The sequence below is a fragment of the Hibiscus syriacus genome, unplaced genomic scaffold (genome assembly GCF_006381635.1).
Source record: "Hibiscus syriacus cultivar Baekdansim isolate YM2019G1 unplaced genomic scaffold, ASM638163v2 tig00112614_pilon, whole genome shotgun sequence".
NCBI classification, from domain to species: Eukaryota; Viridiplantae; Streptophyta; class Magnoliopsida; order Malvales; family Malvaceae; genus Hibiscus; species Hibiscus syriacus.
In genome coordinates this window covers 500,083-519,386 of record NW_024063369.1, presented here as the reverse complement: position 1 = coordinate 519,386, position 19,304 = coordinate 500,083, and the positions used below count along the sequence as shown (strand labels likewise).

At 36.0% G+C, this 19,304-nt stretch overlaps 4 protein-coding genes across 4 annotated transcripts; 2 read left to right on the top strand and 2 right to left on the bottom strand.

Annotated features, from left to right (window-relative positions):
- The first annotated feature begins 1,333 nt into the window (after positions 1–1,333).
- On the top strand, positions 1,334–5,171 carry LOC120182048 (zinc finger CCCH domain-containing protein 32-like). The gene is made up of 8 exons (XM_039187070.1): positions 1,334–1,726; positions 1,872–2,014; positions 2,633–2,695; positions 2,820–2,939; positions 3,043–3,333; positions 3,417–3,734; positions 4,390–4,773; positions 4,880–5,171. Exons 1-8 carry the CDS (start codon positions 1,633–1,635, stop codon positions 5,036–5,038), a joined length of 1,572 nt encoding a protein of 523 aa, XP_039043001.1. The 5' UTR covers positions 1,334–1,632; the 3' UTR covers positions 5,039–5,171.
- A 3,353-nt stretch (positions 5,172–8,524) lies between these two features.
- Positions 8,525–12,188, top strand: LOC120182077 (BTB/POZ domain-containing protein At1g03010-like). The gene is made up of 4 exons (XM_039187101.1): positions 8,525–8,823; positions 9,879–9,945; positions 10,102–11,298; positions 11,385–12,188. The coding sequence occupies exons 1-4, from the start codon at positions 8,738–8,740 to the stop codon at positions 11,922–11,924; spliced, it is 1,890 nt and encodes a 629-aa protein (XP_039043032.1). The 5' UTR covers positions 8,525–8,737; the 3' UTR covers positions 11,925–12,188.
- A 2,382-nt stretch (positions 12,189–14,570) lies between these two features.
- Positions 14,571–15,103, bottom strand: LOC120182051 (monothiol glutaredoxin-S6-like). Its single transcript, XM_039187072.1, has one exon. It carries the CDS (start codon positions 15,041–15,043, stop codon positions 14,732–14,734), a length of 312 nt encoding a protein of 103 aa, XP_039043003.1. The 5' UTR covers positions 15,044–15,103; the 3' UTR covers positions 14,571–14,731.
- A 2,315-nt stretch (positions 15,104–17,418) lies between these two features.
- Positions 17,419–17,953, bottom strand: LOC120182035 (monothiol glutaredoxin-S6-like). The gene has a single exon (XM_039187063.1). It carries the CDS (start codon positions 17,890–17,892, stop codon positions 17,584–17,586), a length of 309 nt encoding a protein of 102 aa, XP_039042994.1. The 5' UTR covers positions 17,893–17,953; the 3' UTR covers positions 17,419–17,583.
- Between the last annotated feature and the right edge of the window lie 1,351 nt (positions 17,954–19,304).

The following is a 19,304-nucleotide window of genomic DNA, read 5'->3' as shown; positions in this document are numbered from 1 at the left end:
TTTTTGCTAAAATACTGATATGATTTTAAAAGATAAATTTCTTATACCCTAAAAGAATTCAAACGTGAACTTTTTATTATAAAAAAATTAATTATAATATAGTGATTGAAAACAAAATCTGATCTACAACATGTATAGACTGATTTTTTTTTTATTTCAAATACTCACTATTGTACTAACTAATCATGTATTAATTAATCATTATAAGACCAATACATGATGAAATTTAAGCTCTAAAAAATAAAATAAAAAATCGCATAATTTACACAAAATTAAATTCAAACATTAAGATTGTAAAGGGCTTGGGATATATATTTTTGGGTATACGAATTTCATAATTTTCTTAAATTCGTACTTAAACTCCTTAATCTCATATTGATACTCAATCTTAGAAAACTTATCAAATTGATAAAAAAAAATTTGACTTGATATCATATATTTAATATGATATACTATGAATTAATCGATCAATTGATAAGATACAAGTGATTTTATCTAAAAATATATCAACATTAATTATCACTCTAAGAAAAATTTCAAGTTTAAATAATAAATCATTTGTTTATTAAATTTATTCATAAATAGGGTTAATTTCATGGATGATCACTTATGTTTGTGTTTTGTCTACTTTTAGTCATTAATTTTAAAAAAATAAGATATGATTACTTTCATTTTTATTTAGTTAATATATAGTCACTTTCTTTTTTATTCAATTAAGATATGATTACCTCGAGTTAACTACTGTTAACAACAATTAAATATTTTGATATAATCACAGATTTGATAATTATTATTTATATATTCTCTCAATTTAATTATACTTTTAATAAATTAAAATAAATTTAATCCTTAAATCGAATGATGTCACATGTCATGCAAAGACCATTGTTTGGTCTAAAGTAGACAATATGGTGTATATATTTTGTATCTTTGTGTATAAATACTTTAATTCATAATATTTTATGTATATTAACTTAAAAATATTTTTTATAAACTTATTAAATATATTTTATTATTAACTTTATTTAAAACTTTTTATTTATTTATTTTCATTTACAAATATATATTTTATGTTAAAATTTATTAAAAGTATGATTAAATTGCGAGAGCATGTAAATAATAGGGACCAAATATGTGATTATAATAACTATCACGTTACATATTATATTAATTGTTAACAGTAGTTAACTCGTGATGATCATGTTTTAATTAAATAAAAACGAAGGTGACCATATCATATTTTTTTGAAACTAGTGACCAAAAATAAATAAAACATAGACATAAGTGATCATTCGTATAGTTAACCCTAATAAATAAGCGAAGCTAAAGAAGGCCCAGAACCCAGACATACGGTGTTGGAGAGTAAGGGAGAGAATGTAGAGAGAGGAGATAAACAAAAGCTCAAATACAGGGAAAAAAATAATCTCTACATCTCTTCTTCCTCCTTACTGTTTCTCAGTTTATTTCCACCGTCGATCGACCTCTTTCCGGCCATTCTAGAGCCTTCCATTTTTCTCTGTATAGTGTAGAGCCTCCATTTTTTATTTTTATTTTTTCTCTGTAGTTGGTAAGATATTCAGAAGTAACAGAACCCGCCCCGCCCCACGAACGAAAAAAAAGAATCCGTTTCCGATGGAGTTGTACGGTCGAAACCCGACACGGAGCGGGTGGCAATCGGTTCACCAGCCCGAATGGAGCCCCGCCGGTCCCGAAACTGGCTTGGAAGGTATTTTCCGTTATTTATCCCGGTTTTCTGCCCGCATTGTAACGATATCACCTCCATAAAACTTATTTTTATCTGGGAATTTAGGGTTTTTACCACATGGAGAGTGAATTAGGTGTTTTATTAGTATTTATTTGGTTTGACGCAGAATCGATGTGGCAGTTGTCGTTGAGAGGTACTGGATCGTACCCGGAACGGCCTGGGGTACCTGACTGTGTTTACTACATGCGAACCGGTCTATGCGGGTACGGTACTAGGTGCCGGTACAATCACCCTCGCAACCGTGCTGCGGTAAGTAAAATCCTTTTATCATTTGCTTCAATAAGTGAGGTTTTCCTTCTTTTTCTTTATTGATTGCATTTTGTACTTTACATTTAACTGATATTGGTTAATGGAAATAAGATGAAGAATATTTATTGATGTTTTGTTTAACTGTTAACAGCGACAGATGTGGTGTAACTAAGTGAATTTACTTCTAACAATTTCATATTGATTATGAAAGTACAAAATGCACTAGGAATAAGGAACTTACCACTGTAGTAGTGGATAACTAAAGCAACTTTCCCCAGTTATAATCTTTGTGCTGCAACAATGCAAGAATTTCTCCCTTATAGGTATATTGATAGAGGTAGTATTTCCAATATGATATTTCTCTCAAAATAGAAACTGACCATTTCAATTTACAAGTTATGATTGACATGCTTTGCTTCGGACTTAAACAAATTGTCTCCAACACATGTCTATTTGTTTCTTCAACATCTTCTCTAAAATTGGTAATACAAGTGGCCCTTCTCTTATATTCTTAATGACCTGTCAGATGTATGGGATGATTTTCCCCCCTTGTAATTCGATTTAAGCCTCTTGTCAGAGTTTAGTTGCTCATATTTATTTGGTTGTGGTGCCCTTCAGGTTGAGGCTACTGTAAGAGCTACAGGGGCGTACCCTGAACGACCCGGGGAACCCGCTTGCCAGGTAAAAAAAAATATTTATGGAAAAATGCAAAATCTTTGTTGGTGAACCAGCCCGTTTGCTAATTAATACTGCAAAGACCTTTTCTTTATTTTTTCCCTAACTTCTGCTTTTGTGGTTATTGCAGTTTTATTTAAAAACTGGGACTTGTGAATTTGGTGCATCCTGTAAGTTTCACCATCCAAAACACAGAGGTGGATCTTTTGGCCATGTTCCACTTAATATATATGGATATCCACTACGACCGGTTTGGATGATCTCCTCTTCTCATCTTCTTTCTCAATTTGTATGTATATATTTGAGTATACTTAAAAACTTCCAGAACTGGTTTGATGTGCACATATTAACAGGACGAGGAAGAATGCTCCTACTATTTGAAAATGGGGCAGTGCAAATTTGGTGTTAATTGTAAATTCCATCATCCTCAGCCATCTGGCATGTCAATGCCAGCATCTGCACCTCAGTTTTATCAGTCGGTGCAGTCTCCTTCGGGTCCTATGCCTGAACAATATGGGGGAGCATCCACCAGTGTGAGAGTGGCAAGGCCTCCAATAATGCCTGGTTCATATGTTCAAGGGGCTTATGGTCCTGTGCTGTTTTCCCCTGGAGTGGTTCCTATTCCGGGTTGGAGTCATTATTCGGTAGGATAATCAGCATTGTTGCATTACAATAATGCGAAAGTGAATGGGATTCCTGAAGCTTTTTTTTGACTTGCTTTGTGCAGGCGCCCATAAGCCCAGCACTCTCTCCTGGTGCGCAACCGGCTGTTGGAGCAACTTCACTCTATGGACTAACGCAGCTATCTTCTTCAACGCCCTCACTTGTGGGACCCTATTCTTCCTTGTCCTCTTTTACTGATCCTTCAAGCAGTAACCAGAAGGAACAAACATTCCCAGAGAGACCCGGTGAACCTGAATGCCAGTACTATTTGAGAACTGGTGATTGTAAATTTGGATCCTCTTGTAGGTATCATCATCCCAAAGACAGGGTTCTGCCACGAACAAATTGTGCCCTCAATCCAATGGGATTTCCTTTACGTCCGGTATGTGAACACTCTTAATCTCTTTATCTTGTGTTTTATGCTCAATATGACATTTTGTTAGAATGCTGTCACTTAGACTTTGCTTTTATAGGGATATTGACTTCAAAATCTTGCTTTATTAAAGCAAGTTTGGTTAGATTAATATATTGTAAATACCTCTGGAATTGGCTTTGAGCGGGTCTGAGATTCTGTTTTTAAATTTATCTACCATGGAGTTCAAAGTTTTGTTCTTTAGATGGGAAAGAAAGGAAGTGACAGCCTTTTTACCTTTGATTCCACTTTTAATCAATGCTCAAGTGTGAGTTTGAGAATGGTTCAATAATGGTCATCATTAATAGATTTGAGATTTCTTCATACACGTTTAACAGTTTTATTGTTTACACCTGCAAATAATATACTGTTGAAGGGTTTTTTGCTGGCCTTTAGAACTCAGGAATCTAATTATTGCTTACTAGATGACTTAGATTCGTCAAAGTTTCATAATTAATTTTGGATAAATAGAAGTATTCTTTGAGGAGGATGTGTGAGGATTATAGGTTTTCATTGGATATTATAATTAATTACTTTCACAGTTCTGTGATGTTGAGATGCAGTGTCTATCCTAATAACTTGAGTTTTTAAAACTTGGTGTGATTTGATTCTTTCTTGTAAACAGGGTGTGCAGCCTTGTTCATTCTACTTGCAGAATGGGCACTGCAAGTTTGGGTCCACATGTAAATTCGATCACCCTGTGGGAACAATAAGATTTAGTCCATCAGCATCATCTCTAATTGATATGCCGGTTGCTCCTTATCAAGTTGGGTCTTTACTGGCTACATTGGCACCTGCTTCGTCTTCTTCTGATTTACATCCGGAGCTTATTCCAGGGCCTAAGAAGGATTCTTATTTGACCAGAATTCCTTCTGCTGCTGGCACATCTAGTAGTTCGGCTGGGCTTTTTTTTCCGCATACAGGTTCCGTTCCCCTTTCCGATTTCCAGCTTTCAAATCAGAGTTCTGTTCCTCTAAGCAATAGCAGAAGCACAAGACAGGGCGGTGAGGTTCGTCACACAAATTGATGTAAAATGCTAGAGCCATTCTTCATTATCTGACAGATATGGTCTGAGGGTTTTTTCCCCTTCTTCTTCTTCTTCTTCCTGTTAATAGATCTGGGTACATTATAGTCAAACTGTGCAAAGTTACATTTACCAGGTGCAGCAGGGCTTATCAACCAATCTGCATTACCTCAGAGTGGAACTGACTGTACTTATGCGTAGCGTTGTCTTTTTTATTACCATCAATATTATCTGCAATAAGCTGTTGTAGCAGACTATGAAGTAGTATCCCTTCCAAATAATCACAACATAAAGCCCCTATATAAGGTTAGCCTGTGACTATCCTTTGAGTTTGATGTTTTACGTACATCATTTTGCAATAAACGCATGACCTGGATTGTTCTCAGTGCCCCTTTCCCCTGGTTGTATTTTTTTCATATCGAAAGGGTAAAAAGGTGTCGGTATTCCTCTGCTTTTGTTCGAGGGTGTAGGTGGGGAAAAGCTTTGATGGAGACACTTTATTGCTATTTATGTTTGACTCAAGGACAGTACTGTTTATGAGGGGTCAACTTATTTATGAAAATGATTTAAGGGGTAATTTTGCCCTTCTTGTGGTCTTAAATTAGTAATGCGGTATCTCGTTTTTTTAAGTGTACTAGTTTAGTCTTAAACTCTTTGTTAATATGATCTTTTGATTGATGAAATCATTATAGGTGTGAAGGTTGATGGTATTGATTTGATAATGCATGTGCGGATGATGATGTAATAGGGAATTTAATTGATTTTTAATTGAATTTGAGGGTTTAATTGATTTTTATAAAAAGTTCAAAAGTTTATTTATTAATGATAGAAAATATACGATACTAAATTATAAAATAAAAATATTTTTTAAATACAAAAATTGATTTTTTTTAATTTTTGAAAAATATATTTTTTAACTTTCTTTTTTCTTCAGAAAATAATGGATATAAAAATAATTGGATAAATTATGTGTTTAGTACTTAAAGTATTAATTTTAGTATGTTTTAGTAATTAAACTTTTAATTTTTTTCTTCAAAACCATACTTAAAGTTTAATTTTTGTTTCAATTTAGTATCCGTCGTTAAAAACTTTAGTTTTTTTCATTTTAGTACCACTGTTCAAAATTAACGTTAAGTTTTGAAAAATATAGAAAGTTTAGGTATTAAAATGGATTAAAATTAATAGTTTATATACTAAATGCGTTAAGTTTTTAATGGCGGCATACTAAAATGATTAATGGTGGTGTAATAAAATGAAATGAAAACTGAACGTTAGATATGATTTTGAAAAAATTGAAAGTTTAGATACTAAAACTAAAATAATTTGAACAAAAAAAGTACTTTCCAAGTGCTAAACGGGACAATTACATAAATCAAATAGGAAAGTTAAATAGTTAATCATTGGATTTCACCGGATTCAATGGATAGAGGGCGCACTTTACATTCTTTGTATAGAACTTACGAGCATGCGCAACCATCACTAAGTGTTTATCTGTTCTGATGACAAAGCCATGTTTCCTGCTTTGCTTGAACTTATGGCCAAATGGCCATAAACTCCCATGTTTTACTTGCATGAAAGCAACAGTATATTTTCCCTTGAAAGCCATAATTACTGCTGGTATTTTCAAAAAACCTAGACCAAAAATGCATAGCTTTTACAAAATATATACATGCAGTGCAACCTCCTTTGGACAGTCAAAGCTTCGGACAAGAGGATAGCAACGTCGGGAATCGAACTCGAAACCGTGTTAACTAAAATTTGACATCAAACTATTTGTTACTCTTTACATGAAAATGGCTTCAAAGTGGGTGAGGATGTGAAGAAACAGGGCCGAAGAGCAGTTCTTAATGAACAAACCCACGTGCAAGAAGACACGTAGACAATCGATGGTTCAATGATTTGAAAGTAACCCTTTGGGTCGAGCGTGGCAAAGACCAGTAAGTGCAAAACAGGTTAAAAAATCTTCAGCTTCGTAAATAATTATAGTAAGATCATAAGTAAGCATATACACACACCCCCACACGATCAACAACTTTTCTATTTGCAGCAAGTTACCATGATGATATCATAGTGTGGGCTCACATGTTCTCTGTTACTATAATTGTAGCCACCAACTTTGCTTTGCTTGTCCACCTGCTGTACTAATGATTCAAAACTGCTTTCCCCCTCTTCATCTGTGTTTTACTTGAAAAGAAAATGAAAAGAGAGGGGCAAAAGAAAATTGCCTTTTGGCTTTTGGTATCGATGTCCAGCTCTGGGCTCTGTTCTCCCATGTTCTTGGCTGATACAGGTTTAATGGGACATTCCGAAAGAAATCGAACCTGAAATTGGGATTTCTCATTTCGAATCGAACACCGAAGATCAACTCGTATATGTTCGATATGGATATGTTGAACTTTTAATACAGGTGAACATACTAAAACCAATCTGTTAAGCTGCTTTTTCTTTTCTTTTTTTCTGGCGTAGGTGCTCAATGTCATAATGCCTGGTTCAAACATTTAAAAATCTAAAGGTGTGCTCTAAAGAAATGGGATTTCAAAAGAAAGAAAAGTAAAAAGTTAAGATGTCTTTTGTCACAAGAGACCTATAAGTTGCTCATGATGTGCCTACCTAAGAGAGAATATAAACAATTAAATGAAAATCAAACCTTAAATCCCCACCCTCCCAAAAAAAGAGACAATAGTCCTAATTGGATTCGAGTATTCATACACATAACACAGAGGAGGACAACATAATGTTGTTATCAAATCTAACCAAGAAAGAAAAAAATGACATTTCGTTGTCATCGTCTATTGAGTCAAGTAATAAAGAGTTCGATGTTCCTTGAAATAAAATTCTTAGTATGAATATTATATATACAAAAATAATATCCGAATAATTTTCTCATCTAGATATAACCAGGGCTAGGATTTTATGAGACAAACTTTGAAGCTAATTAAATGCTACCACTTACTCTAGCCATACATACAAAAGGGAAAAAGCAAGAATTGATTGGATATTATTACCACTTGATCCATGCAATCTTTGGTTATAATTAATCCAGCAGTTAGCCGTTCCAAGAGTACATATATACACTTGTTTAGGTTAAATGAAGCTTCACAATGAAACCAAAACTATTCACATCAAGATGGATATTTTTGTAGTTAGAATGGTTGAATCTGTAAACAATTCCCCCCTTAACTAGCTGTTAAAAGCTTCATATTTAATCATATACACAGTGTGGTAGCACCAAAGTTTGTGTAAGGAAACTGTAGCCTGTTAAGGTAATGTCCTAGTGATTGTGACAAAGAAATGACCATAATTGCTGGCTTTGGCTACTAGCTAGGACCTAAAATAGGCTATATATAGATACACGCATATTTATCTGCGATAAGTAGTTTTGAGGGATGTAATATGGACAGAGGAGAGGTACTAATTATTACATGTGATCCAACTCATCCTCTTAATACCCTACTTTAGTAAGACTTTACACATAATATAAGAGTTAATTAAGCTAACATTTTATATGGGTGGCTTTCACTAGCTATGATTAATCCCGAACAAGCAGTGCAACCCTATAGGATTCCCGCAATATTTTTTTTTACTTCATAAATAAAAACCATGTCAACAAGGTCATCTCCCACCGGCTTTCGCTAAAAAGTACAAACAATCAAATAGTTAATGACTTTAGATTAAAGCACATTGTGTACATGACACTCGTTAAAAAGTATATTTTAAAGCCATCACCACCCTTTAATCCTGCATGAATTCTTGGTCCACCTCACCCCAGAGTCCAGCCTTTCTCCTTCATAATATAGATCATTACGAGAAGAAAAGGAGAGATTTGGTGTCCTTAAACAACAACCTGTCAGCAACAGAAACCAAGGAGTATTGCTAACTTGTTAGTGGCTGCTTGTGGTTCGTAAATTTCATAGGGCTAAAATCCGAGAATTTCCAGGTTTTTGAGAAGATGGGTGTTATTGCTCTTGGTGAAGTGAAACCTACTATATCAGGGAAGAGATCTTTCCGTCCAAGTCCAAGGCATGCCACTGAATGGTAATAACTTTCTTCTTCTTCTTCTTTGTTGCTGTTGTTTATGGGAAATCTAGCTTTGTTGCAGAGTGATTTTTAAGGTTATTTTCAGTAGTTTGAACCATTGTGTTTCACTTCCCAAAACAGTGAATTGATTTAGATATTTTATTTAATTTTGGAAAGTGATGTTTTCCAACTTCATTCTTCATTTCTGACACAACAAGAGTATGTATATTGCTATGTATTATTTCCTAGGTTCATAATTTATGCAAAGAGTGCAATCTTCTTTGTGCAATAATTTTTCCAATAACTGTTATCAGAGAAGTATATGGATTTCAGCCTTTTCTTATATCAATGGCTTCAGCTCATCTAAGCCCTACCTCAAGTAAACCACTGGCCGACTGAATACAGTCATGTAGAATTTGACAGGTTAACCCCTTTTTGCTAAGATCTTGACCTCGGAAGTTTTCCGTCTGAAGTGACGGCACCACGAGGCTCGGTTTCCGGATGTGATGATGTGTTCTTATCCTAAAATATCAATAATACAACCTGCTATTTTCTCATAAGCTACCCTACCATCAGTTTCTATATTCTCTTAGAATGCAACAAAAACACACACAGTTATCAAATTAAGGGTCCCTTTTGGTTCCCAGCAATTCATATCCATGAATGTAAAATAATACAATTGTTTTTTCCACTTCCAAACTAAAACCAGTTCTGCTGTGTATGCATCTAGATTTTTTTTAACCTTTTGATAGGCAAACATGATCCTTATTGGCTATTGAATGCAGTGATGTTTAAGCAACACCACTCGTGCTATAATTATTGAGTTATTGTCAGTTTCCCCATCTGGGGTCCTCCATGTTTTTCTTTTTCCATTGACTGAGATGTTCAATGAAACAATTGCAATTGACTGAAGCAGTGAGGAATTTATGATTTCAAGCAACAATATGGTGTCTAAACTATTTACACTAACAAGCATGTAGAATTTCATTCATCTTTCTCCCCCATTTTTGTTTTTAATTTTGTAGTTTTTGTCTCTTTGCAGCCTCCTTTTAACCTAGTTATCAATCATGCAGGCCTATTTCTGATGTTTCTAGTGATCTCACCATTGAAGTAGGACCTTCAAGCTTTGCACTTCACAAGGTAAAGCTGAAACTGTTTTGGCATTTCCTTAGCAACCAATATGTAATTCTGATGTTTGCATATATGGTATTTGAAAGATGTTTACCTTGTGACCCAGAAATTGTTGCACCATTGTGATGGAAGCTTTAGTCATGTGGTTGTAAATTTTCTTTTCAGTTCCCTCTTGTCTCTCGGAGTGGAAGAATCCGTAAGTTGTTGACCAAAGTGAAGGATGCAATGATTTCAATTATGAATCTCTCTTCTATTCCTGGTGGACCAGAAGCATTTGAGCTAGCGGCAAAGTTCTGCTATGGAATAAATATCGAGATTACGTTGTCGAATGTCGCCATGTTAAGATGTGCATCGCATTTCCTGGAGATGACAGAAGAGTTTGCGGAGAAGAATCTGGAAGCTCGGACAGAAAGGTATCTGAAAGACATGGTACTCCCAAACATATCGAGCTCGATATCTGTTCTTCACCGTTGCGAAAACCTCTTGCCTGTATCTGAAGAGATCAACCTGGTTAATAGGCTTATCAATGCAATTGCCAATAATGCATGCAAAGAGCAGCTCACTTCAGGCTTATTGAAACTTGATCACAACTTCCCATCAAAAGCTATATCGAACACCGAACCAGAAACACCATCTGACTGGTGGGGAAAGTCTCTGGCGGTTCTTAATCTTGATTTCTTCCAACGAGTTTTAACGGCCGTGAAGTCGAAGGGTCTAAAACAGGACATGATCAGCAATATTTTGATAAATTACACCCATAATTCTCTTCAAGGTCTGGTCGTCAGGGATCATCACTTGGTAAGGGGAAGCCTGTTGGACTTGGAGTTGCAAAAGAAACAAAGGGTAATTGTTGAAGCCATGGTTAGCTTATTGCCGACTCAATCAAGGAAGAGTTTGGTTCCCATGGCTTTCCTCTCCAGCTTACTGAAAACTGCAATTTCCTCATGGGCATCCACCTCTTGCAGATCGGATCTCGAGAGAAGGATAGGCCTGCAACTAGACCAGGCAATTCTTGAAGATATCCTAATACCAGCCAATTCATATGGAAACAATCATACAACCTTGTATGATACAGAGTTAATTTTAAGGATCTTCTCCATATTTTTGAACTTGGATGAGGATGACGATGAGGATAATCTCATGAGAGATGAAAACGAAATGGCATATGATTTCGACAGCCCGGGATCTCCCAAACAAAGTTCAATCCTCAAAGTATCGAAGTTACTGGACACTTATATTGCAGAAGTTGCACTGGACACGAATTTACTGCCATCAAAATTCATAGCACTAGCAGAATTACTTCCCGACCATGCTCGCATCCTTAGCGACGGATTATACAGAGCTGTCGATATCTTCCTCAAGGTGAGGGTTCCACAAGAAAACACTAAAAAATAGTCTCGTAGCTAAGTCATCTTTAGGCAAACCGTTTTCTGTTTTGCTTTCTACAGGTTCATCCGAACATAAAGGATTCTGAACGATACAGACTCTGCAAAACAATAGATTGTCAGAAATTATCTCAAGAAGCTTGTAGTCATGCAGCTCAGAATGAAAGGTTACCGGTGCAAATGACAGTCCAAGTGCTATATTTCGAGCAAATCAGGCTTCGGAACGCAATGAACGGAGGACACAATCAGCTCTTTTTCGGTGCAATCAATGGACACTTCCCTCAACGTTCGAGCAGCGGTGCAGGGAGTGGAGTCATCTCGCCGAGAGACAACTACGCATCGGTTAGAAGAGAGAACCGAGAGCTGAAACTCGAAGTTGCAAGGATGAGAATGAGGCTAACAGACCTTGAAAAGGATCATGTGTCAATGAAACAAGAGTTGGTCAGGTCTCAGCCTGCTAACAAGATATTTAAATCATTCACCAAGAAATTAAGCAAGCTCAACTCTTTATTCAGGATCAACAATCTGAAGCCTTTAGGGGGTAAACCAAATGCAGAATCTCGGCTCTTGTTCCAAAGGCGAAGGCGTCACTCGATATCATAGTTAACTAGGTGTGGATAAACGGAATGAAGATATAGTTCATTATATGTGCTTGTAGTGTGTATTTGTGGTCTAATTGCAGGGTTGATAGTGGCTATATATATATATATATGATTTTTTCTCTTGAGTGTTGGATTCTGGGGTTGCTTTGTTTAGTGAGATCATTGCCTTAACATTTTTGGAAAGAGTCTTGAGAGAAGGGGCATTTCTCAATCAAAACCTGTGTATCTTAAATGTGCGACTGCGAGAATCTATATATGAATTCAAGTAGACAGGAACAACTTTATGCCATTTCCTTATTAACATTATGAGTTCAAATGCACTTGAAACTCTTTTCTTTTAAGAATCTTCAAAATATTGGTGTTAATTTAATTTAATACTCAATCGATCATCTTTTAAGAATCAGTGTGCTTTTTAAGTTATTATATAGATCCAACAGATGAATTATATTGGAGTTGCAACCGCTTTTGTTTCAGATAGTTTATCTCAATCTTAAAATCTGGGAAAACATCAGGCAAGATGAACTGTTTGTCATATGTTTGGAGCTATCAATTAGTAGCTTCGAAAGGCCAAGCTTGCATCAGAATGGTCATGAAAAGTAGGAACCTGAGATGGTAGTTTAAGTCTACGAGAACAGCTTCGAATTGCTCTCACCGCCAACCCCGTGTAGCAGTTGCATTCATCGGGAGAATTATCATCGGGGGTCTCCATCAGGTTACGGCCCTCCTCGTGAATCATCAAATAGTCTCATTGCATACGAGGCAAAAGTAATATAAATATGGAACACAAGTACTTTCTCAACCGAGCCCTGATGCCGGGTCACAAACAGATAAAGACCATGACAGGTTCCTTACCTGGTAAACTTTCTTGGGATGGCAGGGTCCTCATGTAACATCCCTAGCCCATGCATTGAATTACATGCAAGCGTTAATGGCATAACCATGGATTCAAGCATTCATCCCGACAGCACACTCTGCTGTCAAAACATCCACAACGAACACCCGATCAAGTATCAGAAACAGCAGCTCGCTGTGTTTCGAATCCAGGAGCTCATAGCAGATACCCGGAGGGATCAAATTCAAAGCGGATAACCACATTATTCCATTTCTTCCCAAGGATAAAAACCAGGTTTTGGTCATTAACAAGCAGAGCTTCGATGAACAATCATTTGTGCCGAATATAGTTAAAGAAACACATGAACTACATAGCAAGATTTTCTCCCTGTGCTGGGAAGAGCAAAAGCCAATAACAGAAAAGGAACCACTTTGTTCAATTTTTTCGAGTTAATCTTTCATCAATATACACGAAATTCCCACCAAAAGGAAAAATGGATAAGTTTATTCATAACCGATAGCAAAGCCTACATAAAAAGATAAACACCAAGCAATTTTTTTTTTACTTTTACCATTCTCTTCAAACTTCCTTCTATCAATCGCGTACTGAAAAGATCACAGCCGCATGATGATTGTTTACTTGTGAATGTAATCTTTCAAAACCCCGTTTCTTTGCTCTACGATTGCATTCCTCCGCCAATTTTCGACGGCTCTACGAACGGTTGCGTTTGCCTCGCGAATTTCTTCCGAGGAGAATTTGTGCTCGATAATCCCCAGGGGTCCAGGTTGTAACACCTTGATTACGGTTTCCATTTCTTGCTCCAATTGCCTGGAAAAAAAAATATCAGCGAAAAAAGGAGACAAAAAAGATTCAATCTTTTCGAGATTGGGAATTCGAAAATCCTTAAAAAAAAGGAACTCAAGGATGAAATTTGTAGTACCGAAAGAGCTTCGGAATGGGCAATATGTTGCCTAATTGAGAAAGAGAAGCCCGCATCTCGTCCGTACCGTTTTCCGATTCGAAAGATCGACCGAGAAAAATGGAGGTGAATTTTTCGGCCTCCGCGGAGGAACAAGCAAATCTCCAGGTTTAAAAGTTAAAACTCCATATTTCCGGGGTCAAATTATGTTTTTGATCCCTATAGTATTCTCAGTTTGTGATTTAGCTACTACACTTAAGTTAGCATAATTTAGTCCCTACTTTTATAATAACCTTAGTCCAAATAGTTTACACTTTAGTCTTTCTGGTTAGGATTCTGATCTGAAATTCTCTTCAAAGAAAATCAGTTTACACTTACATTACTGAAAATTCTTGGAAGACACCTAATGTTAAAAAAAAGGTTTTAAGGGGTTAGAAGTTTTTGAATTTTTGAAAAAATCAATTAAGTCCTTGATGTCCTTTTACCTTCAATTAAACTTTTATACTTCAAAATTTTATCATCTCGCCACTTTTTATCAATTAGGTTCTTGTCTTCTATACAGTGGAACTAGCTGATGATCTACATAGGGGCTATAACCTGATGAAGACTTGCAATGAGATTTTCCCCTATGAATATAACTTAAAATATATATTTATTAGACACCTTTTGGTATTGTTTAGTCTTCCATATTTACTGCTAATTAGGCCATTTTAATCATTGTTCAAATATATCCGCAGCTAATAATCAAGTAATTGAATGAGCTGATGTCACTACTGCTAAGATCTTTTAGCCAGATTAGATGACAAGAAGCATCAATTTAGTTGGACATATTGTATTGCCTATTACAATGCTCAAGCTAGTACACAATAGCAGATATACCTTCATTTAAGCATATGCAAGTAAAAATACAAGTTAGTACAAGGAAAATACTTTAACATATATCTCTGGTCAACCCCAAAAATGGCGTACAAGCACTCTCTGCAAAAATATGTAGACACACAGATATATCGAAACCAGTTATCACTTTATTTGAGTTAATCGAAGTATGCTTTGTCTTTCAAATCCATATAGCTCCAGCCCTTTTGAGCAATGGGGCAAGCTGGTTCCTGAGTTGGAGGGACATGACTTGGTTAGCTCCTCCAATGAGCTGCTGGCCTATGAAAACAGCTGGTACACTGGGATTGCACCCCATCTGTTGCAGTTCCCTCTCTACTTGTTCCCCGTTGGGAACCTCGTCGATCTCATAAACCGTCAGGTTCGCCCCGAAGCCACCGATGAGAGTCTTGATGGTGTGGCTCATGCAACAAGTGGTCCGGCTGAAGATTACCACTGGACTGTCTACAACCATACTTGCGACCACATAATCCATTGCTATATGCAGCAGAGAAGCGTTTTTGGTAACTAATTTGAGAGCTGTATGAAACTTTAAAACTTCTTAGGCTTGATGAAGAACCAGCCACCTTGGACACCTATTTATACTGTCAAACGAACAGTGTTGAGAAGGAATAAAATCGTCGAAAAGATCTTCCTTCATATTCCCCTTGAGGATTAAATTGATAAAGACGTTCATATCTCCTTACATTAAACACTGACAATATATAGATCTTTTTATTTTTATTTCAAATGACTGCAGTATCCTTAACATGCATATGTGCAAGCAAAGAGAGCAAAGCCTTTCAATATTCTATTCTTACTCAATCTTTATCTATCATTTTGCGGCATCTCTCTGCTGAAGTGGAGAAAGAAGTTGGGTTTATCCAATCAATGGTTCGCATAAGTTCCAAATCAAGAAAGCCAACAGAGAAAGCGAAGGGAAAAAATGTGGAAATAGAGAGAAAAGAGATGCTTACTATAAAAGCTACAAACGTAATGACCGTACAAAGAAGCCAGAAAAAGATGCCTTCACATGGCACCCCATTGTCAGTGCACTCAACTATTGGAAATGCTTACAACATCAATGTAAACCCGAATCTTAGTTTATAAAATGGCGGGCTAATGGCTAGATAATGATTCTTTAACACATCTTTTCTCATTTATCTGCAGTTTGACTAGTGCAGATGAGGGACTCCTATAGGTAATTAAGTTTCTTAACTCTTTGTGTTCATACTCCACAATAATTATCACATGGTTTATTCACAAATGGCTCATTCAGGACTCCCGTTCACCGGGCTTCATTTCATCTTCTCATCATCATGATCATGTATCTGATGTGAGATAACTTATGTTTATCATCATATTCCTCTTCATAGTTGTTTGGTGTTAAATAATTTATTAGGTCAGAACATATTCTCATGTTAGAACAGCTGGATCCATCATGATCACTTTATCCTTGCAACCCTTTCAATCCCACCGTCAATTTGAATCACACTCACAGTAATGGTGCATCTGCTTATCTTCTTTGTCTGTTGACAACATCAAAAACTCCACTTTCTCGTCGTAACAGTGTGTGTGTGTGTATATATATTTATTTATATAGCATTTGAGCACGTACCAGTAGATATTCACCACGTAATATTGTCAGCAGCCAAACCTGGCTCGAGATAAAGTGAAAGGCCGGGGTCAATTAATATTATCATTTATATATATGTATATATTTGCATGAAGAGCTGCCATGCATTCTGCACCTGCATGGATTGATATATATGCCGCTAATAATATCTGTAAGAGAATATTATGTGAAAGATATCGACCTTTTTCCTTTAGCTAAAGCACACTAGAAAATATTTCCATGACAAACGTGTAATATTCTTGATTTGCATGAAAGAGAGAGAGTGACAATGAAGATAACAAGTACATATATACGGATACGGTGATGAAACTGACAGTGGGGGAATGTCAAATCTGGTGGATTCGCCTGTACAAATTGCAGTACTTTGAGCCACTAAAACAAAGAACAACGATAAAAGATAACCAGCAATGCGAAGTCGGCTCCTGGCATCACAGCAACTGGGATTTTATTGATGTTCTTTTAAAAATAGTTCCAAGCAAAAACATAAGATTTTGGGGAATATTTGTTTATGAAGAAGATTTTCCAATACGAAGATACAGAAAAAAAAAGGCATTTTACGGTTCTTGGAGAAAATGAAAGTTGTTCTGCAAATATTAAAATGGATAATCGTCTTGAACTGGAAGCTTTATTCCTTCAATTCTGTGAAGTCTCAATGCGGACGCTTTTATTTTGATAACGTGTACTGTGAGATCATATGCTTTTAAACATTATTTTTCCAATAAAAAAAATCATCAATGCTTTTCGTGAGTAACTCGAAAAATATAATATATTAAGATTTTATTTTTTAAAATATTAATAATATTATCATTTGTGTTGATTTTTTTAAAAACAATACAATATAGAGTTTTCATGTATTTAAGGTTCATGTTCAAGTTTGAGGTTTTGATTGAGTTAAGTTTAAGATTTTTTTTCAAGTATTTTCGAGTTTTTACGAGTTTAAGTTCATGATTTTGAGTTCGAGTTAAGCTTGAGAAGTTTAGGCTCAAGAGTTTTCGAGTAGAGTCGAATTCCATTTCAGAGTTTTTGAATCGAGCTCGACTAAACTTATTGGCAGCCCTACTTCCATTAAAAGGTCATCCTTGTTTTTATCAGTTCATGCTGCCATTACATTGTCTGCTCACTCTAAAGCTTATTGTACTGCTTATATTTTATGTGCCAAGTGTTCCCAGGTCATAGTGAAACTACAATGCAAGCCAAGGTTAAAGCAAATGCACCTTTATTTAAGCATAGACACGTTAGTACAATGAAAATACCATAATATATAACCCTGGTCAATCCCAAAAATGGGGTACAAGGATTCTCCGCAAAAACATGTAGACACGTACAGAACCCAGAAGGGAAACACAGATGTATGAAACCATTAATTTATCACTTTATTTGAGTTAATGGGAATCTGTTACTCAAATCCATATAGCTCCAGCCCTTTTGAGCAATGGGGCAAGCTGGTTCCTGAGTTGGAGGGTCATGACTTGGTTAGCTCCTCCAATGAGCTGCTGGCCTATGAAAACAGCTGGTACACTGGGATTGCACCCCATCTGTTGCAGTGCCTTCTCGACTTGTTGTCCGTTCGGAATGTCGTCGAGCTCGTAAACTGTCGGGTTAGCCCCGAAGCCACCGATGAGAGTCTTGATGGTGTGGCTCATGCAACAAGTGGTCCCGCTGAAGATTACCACTGGCCTGTCTGCAACCATACTTGCGACCACATCCATCGCTATATGCAGCAGAGAAGCGTTTTTGGTAACTAATTTGAGAGCTGTATGAAACTTTAAAACTGCCCAGGCTTGATGAAGAAGTAACCACCTTGGACACCTATTTATACTGTCAAATGAACAGTGTTGAGAAGGAATAAAATCATCCAAAAGATCTTCCTTCATATTCCCCTTGATGATTAAACCGATAAAGACATTCGTATTCACATCCAGAAGATCTTCCATGCATGAGGCCATGAGCCATGAGATGCATTGAGATTTCGTGTATTCATATATATCGTCTTCCTGTTCTGATCATCTTTTTTCCATCCTAGAACTTCCTATTCCATCTCTATCTTCTTGCACCATCTCTCAGCTGAAAGTGGAAAAACAAGTTGGGAAAAAACACAAACGTAATGGCCGTACACAGTAGCAAGAAGAAGAAGATATTCCTTCAATTGGAAAGAATGTAATTAGATCAGAATATATTCTCATGTCACAACAACGGGACAATTTATCCCTTCCCTGGAACACTTTCATTCCACCACCAATTTGGACAAATCTCACAGCTATATAGAATCTACTTTTCTTTATAATCAACTTAGCTTAATAAAAAAAAACTTGGTGGAATTCGTCTCTACATATGGTCGTACTCGAGTCACTAAAACAAAACAAAACAATGCGGCCAAGTCGGCTCCAGGAATCACAGGGCAACAGGGATTTGATTAACATTCTTGAACCACTGCATGTGTACCCCTAATATTAATGGTATTTAATTTCTCACCACTCAAAGTAATACAACGTGTGCTCACTGTTCCATATTTCTTGTTTTCATGCTCAACGCAAGGATTGATCAAAGGGGCAGTCGAGAACAGTTATACTTGAATATTTTAAATTCATATATTGTTTACATGTTTTCTATGCTTATATCAATAATACGTATTTGATTTTTAAAAATTACTCCTATCTCATTTATATCGTCTATGGTTGATTTTTTCACGTAGTTATAAGAAGAAACAGTGTGTATAAAAGATGTATCGTAAAAATAATAAAATGACAATTTTATCTTAAAAAAGTTAAATTTTACTTTGTTGACAAATTAAAAGAAAGATAGAAAGTGAAATGTGTCTAGTAAAAGTTATCGATTTATTCAAAGGGACAATTTAAATGGGACAATTTTAAAACACAAAAAAGACAAATTTAATGAGTTCTACTAAGTAATATAAATTCGTCCTCCTAATATAATATTGTATCTGCCCTTGATTCGACGTGGAAATTGACGGAGACTAAAAATAAAATGAAATTATTAAGGACCAAACAGTTTCGCATTGCAGATCTGAGTGTATTTGATCAATTCAATAAAATAAAGATAATTATGAATTTGATTCCATTTTTATCCGTTTTATTTTTGGGTAAACTACGCATTTAGTAGC